The following is a 17,471-nucleotide window of genomic DNA, read 5'->3' on the forward strand; positions in this document are numbered from 1 at the left end:
GGGGTCGGGGACGGCCGTCGGAGTCGTCGGTGCTTGGCTTGATGTCTTGATGTTCGATATGTGGTCGTGCCGGTGGGTACCGATTCGGCGCGGTTCAGCGCGCGGTTGTCGTCGAGTGAGCCGACTGCCGAGTGTCGCAAATACAGTCAGTATCGGCGAGTAATCTGCGATCAGCTGGCTCAGCTCACAGGCCTCACAGCTGCATCAGTCGGTGATAGCACATAGCGACCGAGTGAAGAGTGAATTCGCGGCGCAGAGCGCAGTGGTCACTTGTGGGGTGGGGTGCGAGCTGTGAGCGCATGATAACGGAATTCCATTTACATTATTACATATACTAGGTAGGCCTCTCAGAAGTCGGAAGCGTTTCTCACGTCGGATAAATCATGTCGAATGTCGACGAGTGCTACATCGAAATTTTGCGACTCGTGAAGCAAGCTGGCTCGGTAAGTCGACCAGCTAAACTGCTAAAACTAAAAACTAAACGAAAAGCGACCAGCTATATGCGAGTTCACTCTGGCTTGGCTTCTGAGAATGTATAAGTGACGAGCTATGTCGCTATTAAAATTTATCAGATATTAGGATATATATATTTTACAAGATCTGGAGCGCATTGGCGCAAGCGAAATTGTCGTGGTGTGCTGACTGCTGACTGCTGGTCACTGCGCTGGCACTGCTGGTATAGACATATATATGAGAGATTACGATATAGTGCGCGTGAATCGCGTGATGATTCCTGCACACTGCACAGGAATCACAGGATGCGAAAGCGGAAATACATTGATACATAATATGTACGCGCGCGCGCGTGCGTACACACACGCAAACGCACACACACACGCACACACACGCGCGCGCGCGCGCGCGCACAATCATGCAAGTAAATGTGCGGCGAATCAATAATATTAATTATTACCAAGCATCCAGCTTTTGGCAATTGCCACACATCGATAGATATGTATATAGGATACATATATCAATCTCTGAAACAGATTTCATTGTGCTCTATATGTTTTACCTGCAGATCATCAGGGAAAAGATTTCGCAACGAAAAGATGTGCTCACGAAATCGTGCGACGTTGATTTGGTCACGAAATGGGATCAAGAGGTAGAAAAACTTTTAATCGACGGAATATCGTCGAGATATCCCGAACACAGGCAAGTTAAATCAAACTTGGCTATTGCCTTCGACTCATGACTTGCGTCTTTTTCAATGAAACTTGAAACTCTTGAAAGTAATAAAGTATTCAGATTCTAGACTCACATACGTTGCAATAGCAATTGAATAGATAATACATCGATAATATTTATCTACATTAATCTCACAGTCTTAATAAAATAAACTTTGCAAGATTCTACGTAACGTTTAACAGCAGCGTAACGTTTTTTGTCTAACAATATAATATAGCCGCGAAATCTTGTAACTTGTAGAGGAAATTAAATGCAAATTAAAATTGCCTCGATAGCAAAAGTTAAAGGAAAAAAAGGCAAGCTATTTTGACATCTAAAGTAAATATTCCAAAGTAAACATTTTACGCGGCATGCAGGTTTATCGGCGAGGAGAGCACTGCCTCGGGACAGAAAGTGGAATTGACGGATGCTCCAACGTGGGTAATCGATCCTATCGACGGGACGATGAATTTCGTTCACGGTTTACCGCACACGTGCGTCTCAGTTGCGCTGCTTATTAATAAAGTAGCGGAAATAGGAGTAGTGTATAACCCGATCTTGGAGCAACTTTTTACCGCTCGTAAAGGTCAGGGCGCATTTCTCAATGGCGCCCCAATTCATGTATCCGACGAAAAGGGTAAATCGTCCTCTATTTTTAATAAGGAATAAATAAGTTACATCTTTGTACATAGGCGTTTCGAATCGCTCAAAATACGTGATTTATTAGAGCTTATTTCATCCCCTTCAAATCTTTTGTATGTCTATATTCATACTTTGATTAAATTTGATTAAATGTAGTGCAAGTAATCTCACTGTAGGCGATTTTTTGCGTGACTCTGGTATAAGCAACCAAAGTGTACCAAACTGCACCAGCAGTCCAGCACCAATAGCAACCACCGATAGCAACTTTGGTACATATGTATCAAACCATACCAAACGATCGCCAAAAATCGCCTTATATAAAACCAACATTTTCAGACGATGAACAAATAAAACACTTGAATGCGAATTTTACGATATGATTTTATTCAGCGTCGAAAAGGCTAATGTATCAAAGAATTAATGTTCCAAGTCGATTAATTATATATGTATAATATTGTTCCAATTCCATTGTTTATTCCATTGTTTGCATCAAATTTTGAAAATGTTTTTTTCATATCATCACTATACGCGACTATTTAAATCTTTTGATAAATGACAAATTATAATTAATATATATAAACCAATTATGGCATATATATATAAATCGACAACTCTTCTTCTAATCATTTTGTCTAATTTAATTAATGGTCGTTACTTCAGAATTGCGTAAGGCACTGGTAATGGTAGAAATGGGAACCAGTAGAGATCCAGAAAAATTGAAAATAGTCTTGCAAAATATAGCGCTCCTTACGGCACGTGTTCACGGGTAAGACATATTTACGAGCTATATGAATATGATGAAAGATTGCATGAAAGATTTCACAAAGAGATTTATTTACTTATCGTACAGGATACGAACGCTTGGTTCAGCAGCTCTGAATATGTGCATGGTGGCTCTTGGTGGTGCTGACGTTTCTTTTGAATTTGGTATACATGCGTGGGACATTGCAGCCGGAGATCTTATTGTTCGAGAAGCCGGCGGTGTATCGATAGATCCAGCTGGTAAACAGTTGCAAAACATTAATACGCGTCAATCAAATCACAGCCAAATAATACATATAATAATATGTACAAGATAGATGCCAAAATAATGCACGTCTAATTCATTTCGCTCTTATGTTAAAAGGAGGTCCATTTGACGTGATGAGCAGAAGGACGTTGTGCGCATCATCGATGGAATTAGCTCAACAACTTTCCAAAATATTAATCCAGTATTATCCAGAGCGAGATTAAGAAGCTTGAAAACTCAACATATGGAAGATGAAGAAAAATCATTATGTTTTTACCGATCGGATCAGAGATCATTAAGAATAATGAAAATATATTAATGTCTAAAAGAAAAAAAAAGTGTAAATTCAAATTAGGTCGTTATAGAATGTATATTGCTAGATATTTCAATCCAGATTAGATATTTTTATCCAGAAAATATCAATGAAATTGTCAACCTCTTTGAAATATCTGAATTGTATAGTTTAAAAAATAAATTGACGAGTTTATTCACTTATGACTTACATATGATATAAAATTAACTCTGTATATATAATAATTTTCTTTGTATGTACATTGTTATATGTATAGATGGAGAAAATAAATCTTTTTTGAATCATATATTAATTATATAAAAATAATATAGCATATTGATCTCAGACACTCAAAAGTGGTGTTAACTTTTATCGTTCTTATTTCATGACATATTGTACATATACATATAATTATCATGTCACATACATATGTAATCATATTGTAACTTTTAAGAAAAATTCAGGAAATATATTAATGCGTAATAGAATCATTGTTTATTTTCTCTATTTCGTATATTTTTTCGATTAATTGATACATAGCTTGTTGCTATACATATCTTGTGTCTTACATGTGTGAACCTCGCGCATTCAAGCGAAGATAAGATATACCTTCTAAAATCGAAGGAAAAAAAACAACTTTATTCTGAAGAAAAAAAAAAGATATTTTTATGACTTTATTAAGTTTTATTCACATTAAAATATTTCTACATACTTTTTTTGAGTATTTAAATGAAAGAGAGATGGGAGAGGAGAGGAGAAGAGGGGAAGAGAAAAAGAAAGGAATAGAAAAAGAGTGAGTGCTTCGAAAATAATGTATTTATCACATCTGCTTTTTCATTTTCATAGAGCGTGGACTTTATATATCTGAAAACTCAAAAAAATCGCAAATATTAGTAATATATAAATATTTAATACTTTTGTAGTTAATAACAACTTGATTTTCGATTAAAATAATTTTGAAAGAAAGAGATACAAGTGTATCGCTTATATTTGTTGTAATGTCGTTCGAAATTTTCACAATCATGTACTTTACCTGTATACATACTTACACGAGTCCTCGATTGTAATCTCAAGTAATTTTAAGAGAAACCTTAGCGCGCGGATATAAATCTAGTTAAATCGTTGCATAAACCTTGTTGAACTGTTTAGCGACAGTGCACGTATTTTTACGCAGTAGACACGACGTAGGCGCAAGTACATCGCATTTTTCCTTTCCTCCTCATCAATCGTTTTCATCACCTCTTCCATTGCCTCCCCTCCTCACAGGGAGGGCTACAAGTGAAACATTACCAAATTGCCAATTAGAACGATACATATACTCTCTCTAATCGTAGTTTCATAGTTTATTTTTACTTCTGTATTGAAACGTTCCCGAGAAATATATATATATATATATATATTATTTAATATATCCTATTTTATTTACGTCAGTTTGATTTTATTGATATTTCATATTACACTGTCCCTTTCGTTGAACAAAATACTAAAACGCGTGTATGTACCGCATGTTAGTATTGACTATTGATTTGATGTTTGTAATGTTTTATTTTTTAAGTCATCTTCAGAAAAGCGCAATTTTATAAATATTTAGTAAGTGTTTAATTATGCAATTATATATAAGAGACTTAAAAAACTTGATTAAAATTCTATTATATTTTGCCTCGAATAAAATTTCTATACTGTCATGAAAAGTTCATTAGACAGAGCATTTTCAAAACACGGACTATTTTCGTACGGCTTATGACTTCATCATTAAACTGTACTGAACATATATATTGAAAAATGGATGTGCTAAAGTATCCCAGGCAATCCCCCATGAATACCTTGTAACGGGATCGGCGCTAAAGGCCCTTGAAAGGTCCGGCCGCACTTAACGATGATTTGAATCGAAGACACATCTGAAACATAAGCAGTCTCGTACAATCTTGTCATGTTCAAGATCATGCCGTGAACCATTCACAACAGCATCGATATTCAGTTTTTAATTTCAAATAAGCAACCAAATTTTCAAGTTTGAGTTTGATTTTAAGAGATCGCAACAAGTATGAGAAAGTCAGCAATGCCACCCTCGCAGAGAGCAATAAGACTCGTATTTAACACATATTGCAACATGTAATGTTTCAATAATTGTTATATTATTTCACATATAATACCTTGACGACCACCTTTATCTTAAAATTTTTCGTCGTAGTGCAAATATATACATTTTTACTTCTATTTAGCATTTATCATAAATATATTTAATTACATATGTCATTATAGAAACGTAAGATAAGCATTCCTTTTCATTGTTGTACACAAGACTATGCGTTTACATTTGGTAAACTATTAAACATATTTATCGGCTGGTATATAAAACGTGTATATGCACATGTAATATATTTATTATATGTATATAATAGGATGTCCCATTTTTGAAACAGCACAATCGAATAACTCATAAAGGGATTAATGAAAAAATATTGCAGATGAGAGTTGTAGGGTTCGAAGAGGCTAACAGACGATCTTATTAAATTTTTGGTCTGGGGCCCGTGTTGGGCCTGTCAAATTTTTTAAATGAAAACTCCTATTTTTTATTGTATCATTGTTTTCTACTAATTAATTTGAACAATTTTTGTCTGATACATTTTTTTTATTTGCCTAATATTTTTTAAGATATTCAAGGAAACCTTAGTAACTTTTTCAACATTTAGCTTACGATATCTCGATAATTGCTTGTCGGACGGAAAAGTGATACAGAACTTTTTGACTTGATTTGGTTTCAAGCATATGCTGTTGCAATAGTATCCTAAATTTTTAAATAATTGTGTATACATCTCCTTGGAGTTTTTATGTATACACAAGTATTCAAAAAAGTTTGGGTACTCTTGCAACAGCATATGCTTGAGACCAAATCAAGTCGAAAAGTCCTGAACCACTTTTCCCACCGACAAGCAATTATCGAGATATCGTAAGCTAAATATTGAAAAAATTACCAAGTTTTCTTTGAATATCTTAAAAAATATTAAGCAAATGAAAAAAAAATGTTTCAGACAAAAGTTGTTCAAATTAATTAGTAGAAAACGATGATACAATAAAAAAATAGGGTTTCTATTTAAAAAATTTGACTTGGGCCCTACTGGCCTCAACATGGGCTCCGGACCAAAAATTTAATAAGATCGTCTATTGGCCCCCTTCGAGCCCTACAACTTTCATCTGACATTTTTTCATCAACCCTCTCCTTTGTAAGTTATTAGACCATACTGTTTCAAATCTGTACATATATGCACACACCCGTATATGTATATGTGTATATGTATACACGTTCATCTATCTCTATGGGTGCGTTCCACTTCGCTCTCCTAACGCTCTTGGAATCATTTCATCCTTGTTATTTGTCAAATGTTAAACAAGCAAGAATGATGCTCACGAGCGCCCAAGTAGAACGCACCTTTATTATATATTGTATTATCGCTGTTATAAAGTGGGATTTAAATGTGTTTAATGGAACGTTCTTAAAACTTCAAAGATAGAAATGAAGAAAGAACCGAGGCAGAGAGAACTAGAAAAAGAGAGAAAAATACAAATACTATAAGAAATACTTAGACTGAATATATTGATTCATGATTTAAGATTGAAAAGACAAAATGCAGATTATTCTTCTCATTGTATTAAGCATGTGTCGTTTTATTTCAATATAACTGACCTATTCGCTATACAATTTATCTTCCAATTAAAACAGGTTTCTTTGCCACTAAGGCTTCTCTAATGCTGTATGTGCACGTATGCTCGCTGATGAGATACTCTAAAATGGATCGAACAATGTGTGATCCACAAGGGACTTACAGTTCTTTATATATACGAATCCTTCTCGCTTTGTGGGAATACGTAACGTACAATTTCACATGAACGCACGATCTATAGTCAATTTATGAAGGATGCTATTTATAAGGACGTTTTGTTCTTTAAAGTAGGAGAATTGGAAAAAGGAAAGCGATATCAGTTCATGCTGAAAGAGGCGGTCGTTGCTTTTTTTATCCTCATTTTTCTTATTAAATAACATAATTATAGGAATCGACAGGTTTAATTTTATAAACAGGGAAATTGGCATCTATAACTCGAATTATTTCCAGATACGCGTTACAACACGGACTAATCTATATTAAAGACATAATCTATATATAATAGTGAAATTTATTCGTTATTGTATTCACAATTATTATATCGAGTATAAAAATATTATACTCTCTATCCATCTAACAATAATTACACGCAATTAAATAATATTTATTTGGATTCGTACAGTACTTTCCATAGGATACGGTTTTCTGCAACAATACATTTGCTCTATTTTTCCTTTGTTTTGCAAAATTCTTATATTATACGAAACAACTTGGACAATTTTTTGCACCGCCTCTTCCTGCCAAATAAAAAGAAAAAAAAGAGGGAATACGGATATTCTATATGTAAAAAAACGAGAGTATTGAGGTGAAGGGGAAGGAACGAGAATGAGAGAAAGAGTGAGAGAAATAGAGAGACATACCGCGCTTTTCTACCACAAGTGACGTTTAACATTAATAGAAAGGATTGTTAACGGCATCATTTTACAAAGTTACGTCAGTGAATTTTTCGAAGCTAAAGGACCCCAGACAGGGTTACCTATATCTTTTCTTGTATAAAGGGATGCGCCAGAGCATGATTCACAGTGATTCTCTTCCCTGCGTCCAACATCAATGTTCGTTCCAGTAAATCCTTGAGTTGTCCAACTTTGCGATTTTGTTCCGGTGGTAAAGAATTTCCACCGAGTTCTGCGCTGAGATCGCGAGTCGCTGGTAATGTTGACATTACGACGATTTTTTCCTGGAAAGCACACTAATCAGCAAATACTCTGCGGTAATTTTTTTTCCCCCCGTAAATGCAACGCAAGAGCATTACGGATGGCGTTATTAACTGACATATTATATTTCTTCTGTAGGGCATTGTGACATGTAGAAGGTAACATTACTTACAGCGCAGCGTTGCGTGACTAAGGCCGGTATTCATAGTCGGATCTTATATTTAAGACCGTCTTAAGTACGAACTTAAAGTGTTATGAACCAATCACAGAGCCGTATTAGCATCTTAAAAGACATTACTTAAGACAGTCTTGAAATAAGATCCGACTATGAATACGGGCCTAAGACTTTATTGTGGAAAATAATTAAGTAAAATAAACTCACCCGTTCCGTAACTTTATCAACCTCGTGATACAGAAAATTGCAGTTGCTGTCAAAATGCTGATCCTTGAACGATCCTTTTCTAATTAACTTGTTTGGCATTTTGCCTTTTAGATCCATGAAGTACTTTAACATTTGGTTATTCGTTTTTCCCGAAAACATGATTTTTCCCGTGTATAGTTCGTATATGGTACATCCCACGGACCACATATCAATACCAAAATCATATGGTATACCAAGAACTAGAAAATAACGATGTTACCTTCGATTCCAAACATCTCAGATACAATTTCTATCGCTTTTTCAATGTCGAGAATGCTTAAACTGATTTATAACACACATATCGTAATATTTTTTTCGATTTTGAATGAAATAATATATGTTATAATAATATTCAATATTATGTCTCCAAGTTTTTCATTGCTAAATATTTGCAATTGCACATATGCGTATACATTTATAGATGAGAGCGCGCGCACATACATATCGTTACAATCGTAACTACCTATTTTGGTTTAAGTACAGCGCGAAACGAAGAAGCCGAAGCTAATATTTGACAAATTGCTGTACATGATTTGCTAAGATTGTCTGTCAGGCATTGCAAAATATAAACCATCAGTCGAAGATTAATAATGCTAACGTATGTAACGTATCATTAATTAAAGAATGTTACATGTTTGATATCTGCATCTATCGGAAACAATCGTGGTAAGACGCGACGTTGCTTTCCGAATGCACATGGAACAAAATTGTGTATAATATATATATATATATATATATATGAATATTATCACTCGCTCTTTCTCTCTCTTTTTCTCCTCTTATATATATATTGAGAGTGAGAAAGAGAAAGAAAGAGAAAGAGAGAGAAAGAGCGAGTGATAATAACCAGATTCCATAACAAAATAAAATACTTACTAATTTCGGGCGCACGATAAAATCTTGAAACTAAATATGGTGTTATTTCATTTTCGTGGGCGTGCGATGCGGAACCAAAATCACAGAGTTTCAGCACTAGTTTGCTTTCACTGACTAGAATATTATCCGGTTTGATGTCAGCATGTAGAATATTCGCACGTTTTAATAACTTTAGTGCTAGAAAAAGTTGCTGCGTATACGACCTTACCGCTTTAACGTGTAAGCCAACGTCTTTGCCATACTTCTTTAAAACCTGCGATTTCCCAACAAACATGATTGTCGCAATACTGTTTAAATCATTTTAAATCGTAAATCTTATTTACGATAAACACTTGTGTACGTACCTCTCTTAAATTCATAGCTAAAGGTTCGAAAACCATACACAAATGATTTTTGTGAAAGAAATGCCTGAATAGACGCAAGCAGTGAAATCTATCCTCTGGATCAGCGTCGTTCAGCTTTCTAAGAATTTCTAGCTCCTTTAAACCAGTTCTATGCCTGTAAGAATGAAAAGGGTAACAGTAGTATTATGTACTACGATGGATTAAAAAAATCACGAAAGGTTAATGCTTACATTATTTCATTGTTTCTTATAATCTTTACAGCTACGTCCAAATTTCCTCTAGCGCTGTCTCTTGCTCTCACTACGTTACTAAATACTCCTTGTCCCGTATATCCATAGACTACGTATCGCGCATCTAGCGTTTCTCCAACGCGCACTCTGAGAATCAGATTACGTCGTTATTATCAGTTCTCAAGCTTTTTAATATGACTTTTAAATTAAAACAATAACACGAGACGAAGAAGTAATATGTAACTCACCGATAATATCCTTCGGCGTCGTCCCAATTATCTGTTAAACTAGGATTGTCAGGTCCTCCTTGACGTTTTCCTTCAAGTGTAGGGCTCTGGATAATAAGAAATCAGACAATAAATAATAAGAATTGCCAGAGATAAATGAACAAAATAAATATATAAATAAGGAGAAGTCAAATGAAAGAAAACATACATTAAAATCTTCGATATTATCTGCTTCCGCAAACATGTCCCATTCATTGGATTTTTTTGAAGTTTGCTTTTCTTCCTGTTTAAACCTTTCAGATGTCTTGATATTCCCCGTTTTGTCAGACTCATTTAACGACGTATCCTCGAATCTAGACTTTCTCTTTTTGGCTGGAGGCGGAGACTCTAGTTTCTCTGTGGGCAGTGGTGGAGTGTGGCTCTCCAAAACGGATTCATTGTTATGGGATGGTATCTCTACAGATTTTTGTGATATATTAGATTGGCTTTCTGGAGAACCCGCTACATTGATGTCGGCAGACATATTTGAATCTTCATTTGGTCCACTTAGTCTCTGAAGAGAGAAAAAGATATATATATAATCAAACAACATATACATATACACATGTTTATACATGATACACTACGACGAGAATATATATTACTTACTTTGAGCAATTCTTCTCTTTGTTTTCGTCGACGTTCTATAATAGCTTCTTCATCTTCTTCTTCCTCGATATCGATATCTTTAATGTCCTCTTCGCTCGAGCTATCCGAATGTTCTATCTTGAGACCTTCCGATAAAGAATCCTTATACTTATCGCTGCGTTCTCGCTTGCTATTTCTCTCTCTATCCTTCTCGCGATCCCTAACATAATTCCTGACTTGTTGCTTGTCTCGATCTCTGCGACTTCGAGAAGGAGACCTGGACCTCTTATATCGATCGTTTCGTTCTCTTTCCGATCTGGTTCGAGTAGGACTACGTGATCTTCTTGCGGTACTGCGAGACCGATCTTCAATTCGATGGTCGTGATACCGGGCGTCTCGTCGATCGCGACTACCATCATGTCGTTCTCTATTTCCATATCGATCTTTGCTTTTACTGTCCCTCTTGTCGCGACTAGCATGACGGCGAGGCTCTCTGCTCGATAATCTATCACGACTGCGTCGATCGTGACTAATGTGACGATCTCGGCTGTCTTGGCGTTCGCGACTTTCCAGCCTGTCGCGACTCTTGCTATCTGAATTTTTCGCCTCGTTGTTATGAGTTTTTGAACTATGACGGGTGGGCTGCTCTCGTTTTCGGTTCTCTTCTCTGTACATACACATATAAATTATTAATATATTAATAACTATATCTTTCAATAAATGACATTAAATAACAAACGAGACAAGCAATAATACGAATTATAATTTTCATCACTTACCGTCTGTCTGATTCTCTTTTCCGTGTCTCGTCTCTTCTTGATAAATCTTTACGTCTCTGTAGATCATCGTCTACTTTTCTATTGGATTCGTCTTTTCTCGTATCTTCTTTCTGCCTTTCGTTAGTTTTTCGTGAAGATCTGTCGTCTCTTCGAGTTTCTTCTCTTTTCCCTTCCTCTCTAAGGCGGACTTTCTCGTCTCTTTTCCTATCAAAATCTCTTCTCTTATCTTTGTGTTGTTCGCGGGTTTTTCTGTCTCTAGTCATATCAACTATAACACGTCTTTCGGTTTTTAACACTTTCTTACGTTCTCTACTGTCTGATTTACTTCTACCTCGTTTCTTTGGTGGTACATCATCAGTATCGCTATCATCTTCTACGAGTATCACATCAGGTGTCTCTATTGTTGTTTTTGTTTCTTCTTCTTCTTCCTCCTCTCCTTGTAACTCCTTGCATTGGTTCTCGCCCTTTTCGGATTCATCCGAGAGATATTGTACTAAACACGCTTGCAATCGTTCCTATACATACAAATGCAACTATGATAAAGATTCAAATACTCACATGAGATGCCTCACAATCTCAACATAATCTCAATACAATCTTACAATAATTGAATTATGTACTAAACGCACATGCTGTGATACGTGTGAAAATGATAACATACATTAGTAAACATCATGTTACGCACATCAGAATATGCTACAGCATATTTTGCAGCAAAAGGCAAGCACTTTTTTCAATTTGTTACAACTCGGAAAATTAAACATAACTATGTGTGCGTGTGTGTGTATAAACATATATAGTTGTTTAATTTTCATATATATATTTTCTCTCACTTGTCAGCGTTATGTCAGCTCTTTAAATACTTAATACATAATTAAGAACTAGTTAAAGACTATATAATATACATAGTGCATATAACATATTATTACTTCAATTAATCCGAAACACATGTTTGCCTACCTTTTGTTTCATTAATTCTTCAAGATCAATATCATCTTCTATGATGGTACAATCCACCTCATCGGAATCAAGATCAACCAATTTTTCATCTTCACTTTCTTCTGTAGAAACAACCTCCAATACGGAAGTTTTTGTTTTCCCATTTATACCAATTCCTTTATGTACCACATTGGAGATCAATTTCTCTTCCATGGTACCATTCTCCATATTTCTATCTTTTTTCTGTCTCTTGTGTTTCTTGTGTTTCCGTCTATAAGAAGGTATTTATTTATAAATTTAAATTTTGATTTCAATGCATTTATCGCATTAATGCATATATATGATTGCTAGTTTATAAGTTATATTACCTTTCTTGCTTATCCAATCGTTCGTCGTCTTTTTCAATTAATTTTTCCTTCTTATGCTTATGATGCTTATGTTTTCTCTTCTTTTTCTTCCTTTGATCAATCACTCCATCTGCATCAGAATCTAATTCCAAGGGTTCTTGCTTACATTCAGCACCCTCCAAATCTGACGTGCTACAATTATATATCGAAATAAGTATCTTGATAAAACAATTGTTCATAAAAAGATTGGAAAGAGAATGTTGGATTCTTTTCCATTCTTTCAACAAATCGAGGACAAATCTCTCTCTCTCTCTCTCTCTCTCCCTCTCTCTGTTGATAATGTAATATTATAAATTGAGTTCTCGTATACAATACACTTACCCCATGATAAAGTTTAGTAAATAATTAATAGATATAACATAAAATCACTACACACAGCAATTCCAATGATCTAAATGATTACAACGATCACAATCAGCAACGATCTGTAGCGAACGCACAAATACACGAATCTCTCAGTGAGACGCCATTTTGCAAGTTCTGTCGCTATCTACAGAGAAAAGCTTGAGAGTTGAGAGTAGCATGCCCGCGTTCGGTTGGAATCCACTCGCAGTCCACTGGCGCCTCTATGTGCACAAATTGGTACTACGTAGCACGTTCCGACACTGTCGATAAAACATCATTCTGGTGCGCGCAGCGTCCGCGCTACACCACAGCGCGGATGCGCGCACCAAAATGAACGGAGCGAACCTAACCTTCGTGACAGAAAATTGTCAACAATACCAAGCGTCATGTTATGGTCCTCTCTAAATTATACAATATCGCATTAATCGCATTGGATTGTACGATATATTACGGTCTGAAGAGCATCGACAAGGTGATATTGTTTAAAGCGCGCATTATGAAGAATTTCAATGTTGCCCCGAGAAGTCCAACGCGGCTAAAACTATCGCTGGTTATTTGTCGCACGGTACCAGCAGAAAGGTAAACAATTACACTGTGCATAGAGCGTTCTCTCAGCCGTAATCTGTGACTATCGTCCATGTACTTGTCATTGTTCGATATGATATCTATTCGCAAACCAAAGGAGCTCTAGAAATATGCTTCTTAACTCTTCTGTTTTTTGCAGAGGAAAGGTTTTTCCGTTTATAACAAGATCTTCGAATTTAATGTACATACAGCTATGGGGTCAAAACTGCGAAATGCTGATGACATCCGTGACCGACCACTTATTAGGCTACGAGTTCACTGGAACCTATAGCAAGTGGTACAGCTGTCATCTGTTAAGCTTATTTGATGCTCCGGTGTTTAAGCAGTGCTTAGATGAAAATTATGTAAATGTAAAGATTAAGAGGACCTTAGAGCGAGAAGTGCGATCCTGCGACGCATTGATTATTTAAACAAATTGTGACGGGTGACAGAGGGGAAGAACATAGGCTTTGAGATTATTCAGGTCTGCCAAGCGGTCAAGCCTAATATCCATGTATATAGGTAATTGAAAACCTGTTCTATGTTCTTTTCATACATTTGACAAGACTTTGAATGTTTTCTTCATGTTTCAGAGCAAAATTCTTGGAAATTACGGGACAGTCTGTCGAAAGGACCCTGCAAACTTTGGGAGAACCAGATAAAGCAATGAGCGAAATTTACTGGAAATACTCTGGAATAACTCCCAGGCAAGGAAGAAAAAGCGATGAAGCACATCCTCCTATTCACCCTACAAAATATACCGACAATTTGCAAGGTCCGTTCTTCCTAGAGTCTGTTCTTATTCATCGTTAAATTGACTGCGTTAATCAGTCGCGACTTGTCAACAGGAAACGAAGCGAAGGTCTACGAATTTGTGGTTCGACATTTTCTGGCTTGTCTGTCGAAGAACGTGGAGGGCCGGGAAACGACGGTGGAAATCAATATAGCGAGAGAAAGATTCACACGGTTAATGGTCTCGAAATCATAGCGAAGAATTATCTTGACGCGTATATATACGCGATAAATGGAACAGCAAGCAAATTCACTCTTATGAGCAGAGACAAGTTTTCCGACCGACCAGCATTGATATGGTGGAAGAGAAAACTTTCGCACTGGTGGACAAGCACGGCATGGGTACGGACGCTACTCACGCTGAACATATCGATACCAATCAAATCCAGGCAATATGTGGGTTTAACGGACACTCAACATTTCATGCCAGGCAAATTAGGAATTGGTCTGGTCATGGATTACGACAATATGGGTTTCCAATTGTCCAAGCCGCATTTGCGCGCGGAGTTAGAAAAAGCTTTACAGCTGTAAGCCAATTAGCAACTCAATGTATTGTAATATTATTAAACAATCTCTTATTCCATACATTGCAAAGGGATATTTATAAATCTGCTTCTATCATATGGTTTTGTTATCATAGGATATGGCAGCGTAAAAAAAACCTGAATAAAGTGTTACAAATTCAAGTTACTAAATATCGCCAAGTATTCAAAGTGGCGATAGAACGAGCTAATCTGATAGACGACTCTTTAGCACACTATCTCGACGAGAGATCTATCCAAACTGAGCAAGTACTGCTTGCTCAAGAGAGTGACGTCGCTGTATTCCAAAATGCGCCTCTGACATGGTTCTGAAAGAGAGACGACAAGGCAGAGGAAAATAGTAACAGTTAGAAAAGAGAGGTAAGTAACCAAATAAAGGTAAGTGGCAACTGCATATAAATCTTCGTGATTTGTCACTTGCATAAGTCACTTTGGATAACATTTGTAATTTCAGGACATCTATTTTACAAATGCGCTAGACCGCAAAGCGGTTGCAATTTTTTCTTGTGGGCATCTAATAGCGCCGAATCGTGAAGATAACGCAGCGAACGAGCATTCAAGTTGGGTATCTAATCTGAACAGAAACAATGATGGCGGGGGTTCTGATCCCTTCTCTCACATTGGCACTTCTAATAACGATTGGGGAAACCCATCCACGAATGATGTTATATGCCAGGGTAATCAGCCCGCTCAAAAGTAAGTAAATTCTTCGATCGGAGAGAGCGATAAACTTTCTCGGCTAAACTCAATTAATGTCAATAATTAATGAGTCGAAGTCTTACAATTAGTTAAATATCGCCGATTAACAGTTATGTCTGTATGTGTGTGAAAATATTTTCCTTCGTGTTTCTTTAGGCTGATGGTTTATAAGGACGACCCCAATAAAGGACGGCAGTTTTACGGGTGTCCCAAAGGTATGAACTCCACCTGTAAGTTCTTCAAGTGGGCAGATGAGGATGACGCTGGTAGTCGCGAGAACACGGACTGGAACAATTTCATTGCGAGAGGAAGAGGGAATGGAATACAGCACGAAGCAGAATCTCCCAAAAAGGCAATGCTCCCAAGAGGCTCAGACTTACCGATGGCAAGAGAAAGTGCGGAAATTACGGAAGAGAAGGTAAGGTAAAGACTTCTCTTTTGTTTGTTTGTTATATTCTCTCTCTTCCTCTATCTCTACTATTTTCTTTTACTTTTAAAAAATAATAACATTTTTACTGTTCTCAGTTATATCTATTATCTATCATATTGTACATATTATATATATTTTTTACATTTGCCACTGTTCTTTTACAGGTCACACGAAGAACAGATGCCCATCAAATGGGACGAACAAGACTGACAAGTGAATTTTTACAGTATTGTAAATAATGTACAGTTTGTAACGATTAAAGTTGTAAAAAACTTAATTAGAACGGAATAGTATCAAACACGACTTTTATCTGTAAGACTGGACTTCTGCCTCATTGAAGTGACAATTTTCATAAGTGTTAAGATGTTTAAAGGAAATGGTTCGATAATCAATTAATGTTGTTTTATAGTTACTGCTTATGTCTTAGACGCAATTAACAATGTTTAATAAATTAAACGACAACTCGTTTGTTATGAGAAAAATTATTTTTCAATTTCTATAAAACTATAAAACAGTAAAGAAATTAATACAACATATGATACTTATTATTACGTGTATCTATTATTGTTCTGCTATAATAATATTGATAAACTTACTACATATATACTTTTCGTTCCAGACATTAACTGTCTAACTTTTTGAAAGATAAAACATAAAAGAAAATTACCATGTCTAAAAGTATGTCAAACTTTAGCTTTAACAGGTTCTCTTCCTCCAGTCGTCTCACTTCCTTCTTTAACTTCTCGTTCTCTTTGAAAGTACCTCCTGCCTTACTAGAATACAGCCAGTTAAACTTGATGTGAAAGTTAATGAAAGATTCGGCATACGTTGATCTCTTATCGTTCGTTGAAAGTTTTCGGTATTTTTGAACCGGCCGCGGCCGCGCGCGTCGTGCCGCGTAGGAGGGGTAGGTCGTGACGTCACCGCGCGGGGCGCGCCGAGCCAGAGGCCCAGAGGACGTTATTCCGTCTTCCATCCCTCGCATTCCTCGCGCATTAGTCGCATGTCGCATGACGCGCCGCATTATCTTTCGAGCCGCTGAAACGGCTCACAATCCCGTGTGCCACGGGAGGATATGCGCGATCACTCAGTTGAAATCGCGTCGGTGCTCTGACTCGCGTAGTACCGCGCACTCGCGCAGCATTGAAAAATGGCGCCGCATGATTGTTCATTGGCGGGGCGGAACGTCGCGGGTCGCGGCGCGCGGCGCGCGACGCGCGGCGCTCGTCACGACGATGTTTCACGTTTCACGGTGATTGTTACAGTGCGTACAACTTGTAGTGAGTTGTAGTGAACTCGATACCGTCAGGTTTGACAATCATG

The 17,471-nt window shown here is 36.7% G+C and overlaps 2 protein-coding genes and 1 pseudogene across 4 annotated transcripts; 2 read left to right on the forward strand and 1 right to left on the reverse strand.

Moving 5' to 3' along the window:
* Positions 1-78: 78 nt before the first annotated feature.
* On the forward strand, positions 79-3,309 carry LOC139771754 (inositol monophosphatase 1). The gene is made up of 6 exons (XM_071704757.1): positions 79-443; positions 1,022-1,155; positions 1,545-1,804; positions 2,470-2,575; positions 2,660-2,811; positions 2,936-3,309. The coding sequence occupies exons 1-6, from the start codon at positions 384-386 to the stop codon at positions 3,040-3,042; spliced, it is 819 nt and encodes a 272-aa protein (XP_071560858.1). The 5' UTR covers positions 79-383; the 3' UTR covers positions 3,043-3,309.
* Prp4k (Pre-mRNA processing factor 4 kinase) lies at positions 2,622-13,267 on the reverse strand. Of its 3 annotated transcripts, XM_071704750.1 has the most exons (16): positions 13,098-13,266; positions 12,738-12,908; positions 12,391-12,640; positions 11,762-11,945; positions 11,431-11,698; positions 10,673-11,318; positions 10,233-10,577; positions 10,046-10,131; positions 9,798-9,944; positions 9,568-9,721; positions 9,224-9,476; positions 8,309-8,547; positions 7,749-7,949; positions 4,934-5,008; positions 2,882-4,382; positions 2,622-2,808 (listed from the first exon to the last, which is right to left on the reverse strand). In XM_071704750.1, exons 1-13 carry the CDS (start codon positions 13,100-13,102, stop codon positions 7,749-7,751), a joined length of 2,949 nt encoding a protein of 982 aa, XP_071560851.1. In that variant the 5' UTR covers positions 13,103-13,266; the 3' UTR covers positions 2,622-2,808; positions 2,882-4,382; positions 4,934-5,008. The 3 variants fall into 3 exon arrangements, with proteins under 3 accessions (XP_071560851.1, XP_071560849.1, XP_071560852.1); XM_071704748.1 differs by having other exon boundaries at positions 11,431-11,945; XM_071704751.1 differs by lacking the exons at positions 4,934-5,008; positions 7,749-7,949; positions 8,309-8,547 and having other exon boundaries at positions 11,431-11,945; positions 13,098-13,267.
* Positions 13,268-13,436: 169 nt separating this feature from the next.
* Positions 13,437-16,630, forward strand: LOC139771826 (DNA topoisomerase 3-alpha-like; annotated as a pseudogene).
* The last annotated feature ends 841 nt before the right edge of the window (positions 16,631-17,471 follow it).

Source organism: Temnothorax nylanderi, unplaced genomic scaffold (genome assembly GCF_030848795.1).
Source record: "Temnothorax nylanderi isolate EJ_2023f unplaced genomic scaffold, tnyl_v1.0 TNYL_tig0044_pilon, whole genome shotgun sequence".
NCBI lineage: Eukaryota > Metazoa > Arthropoda > Insecta > Hymenoptera > Formicidae > Temnothorax > Temnothorax nylanderi.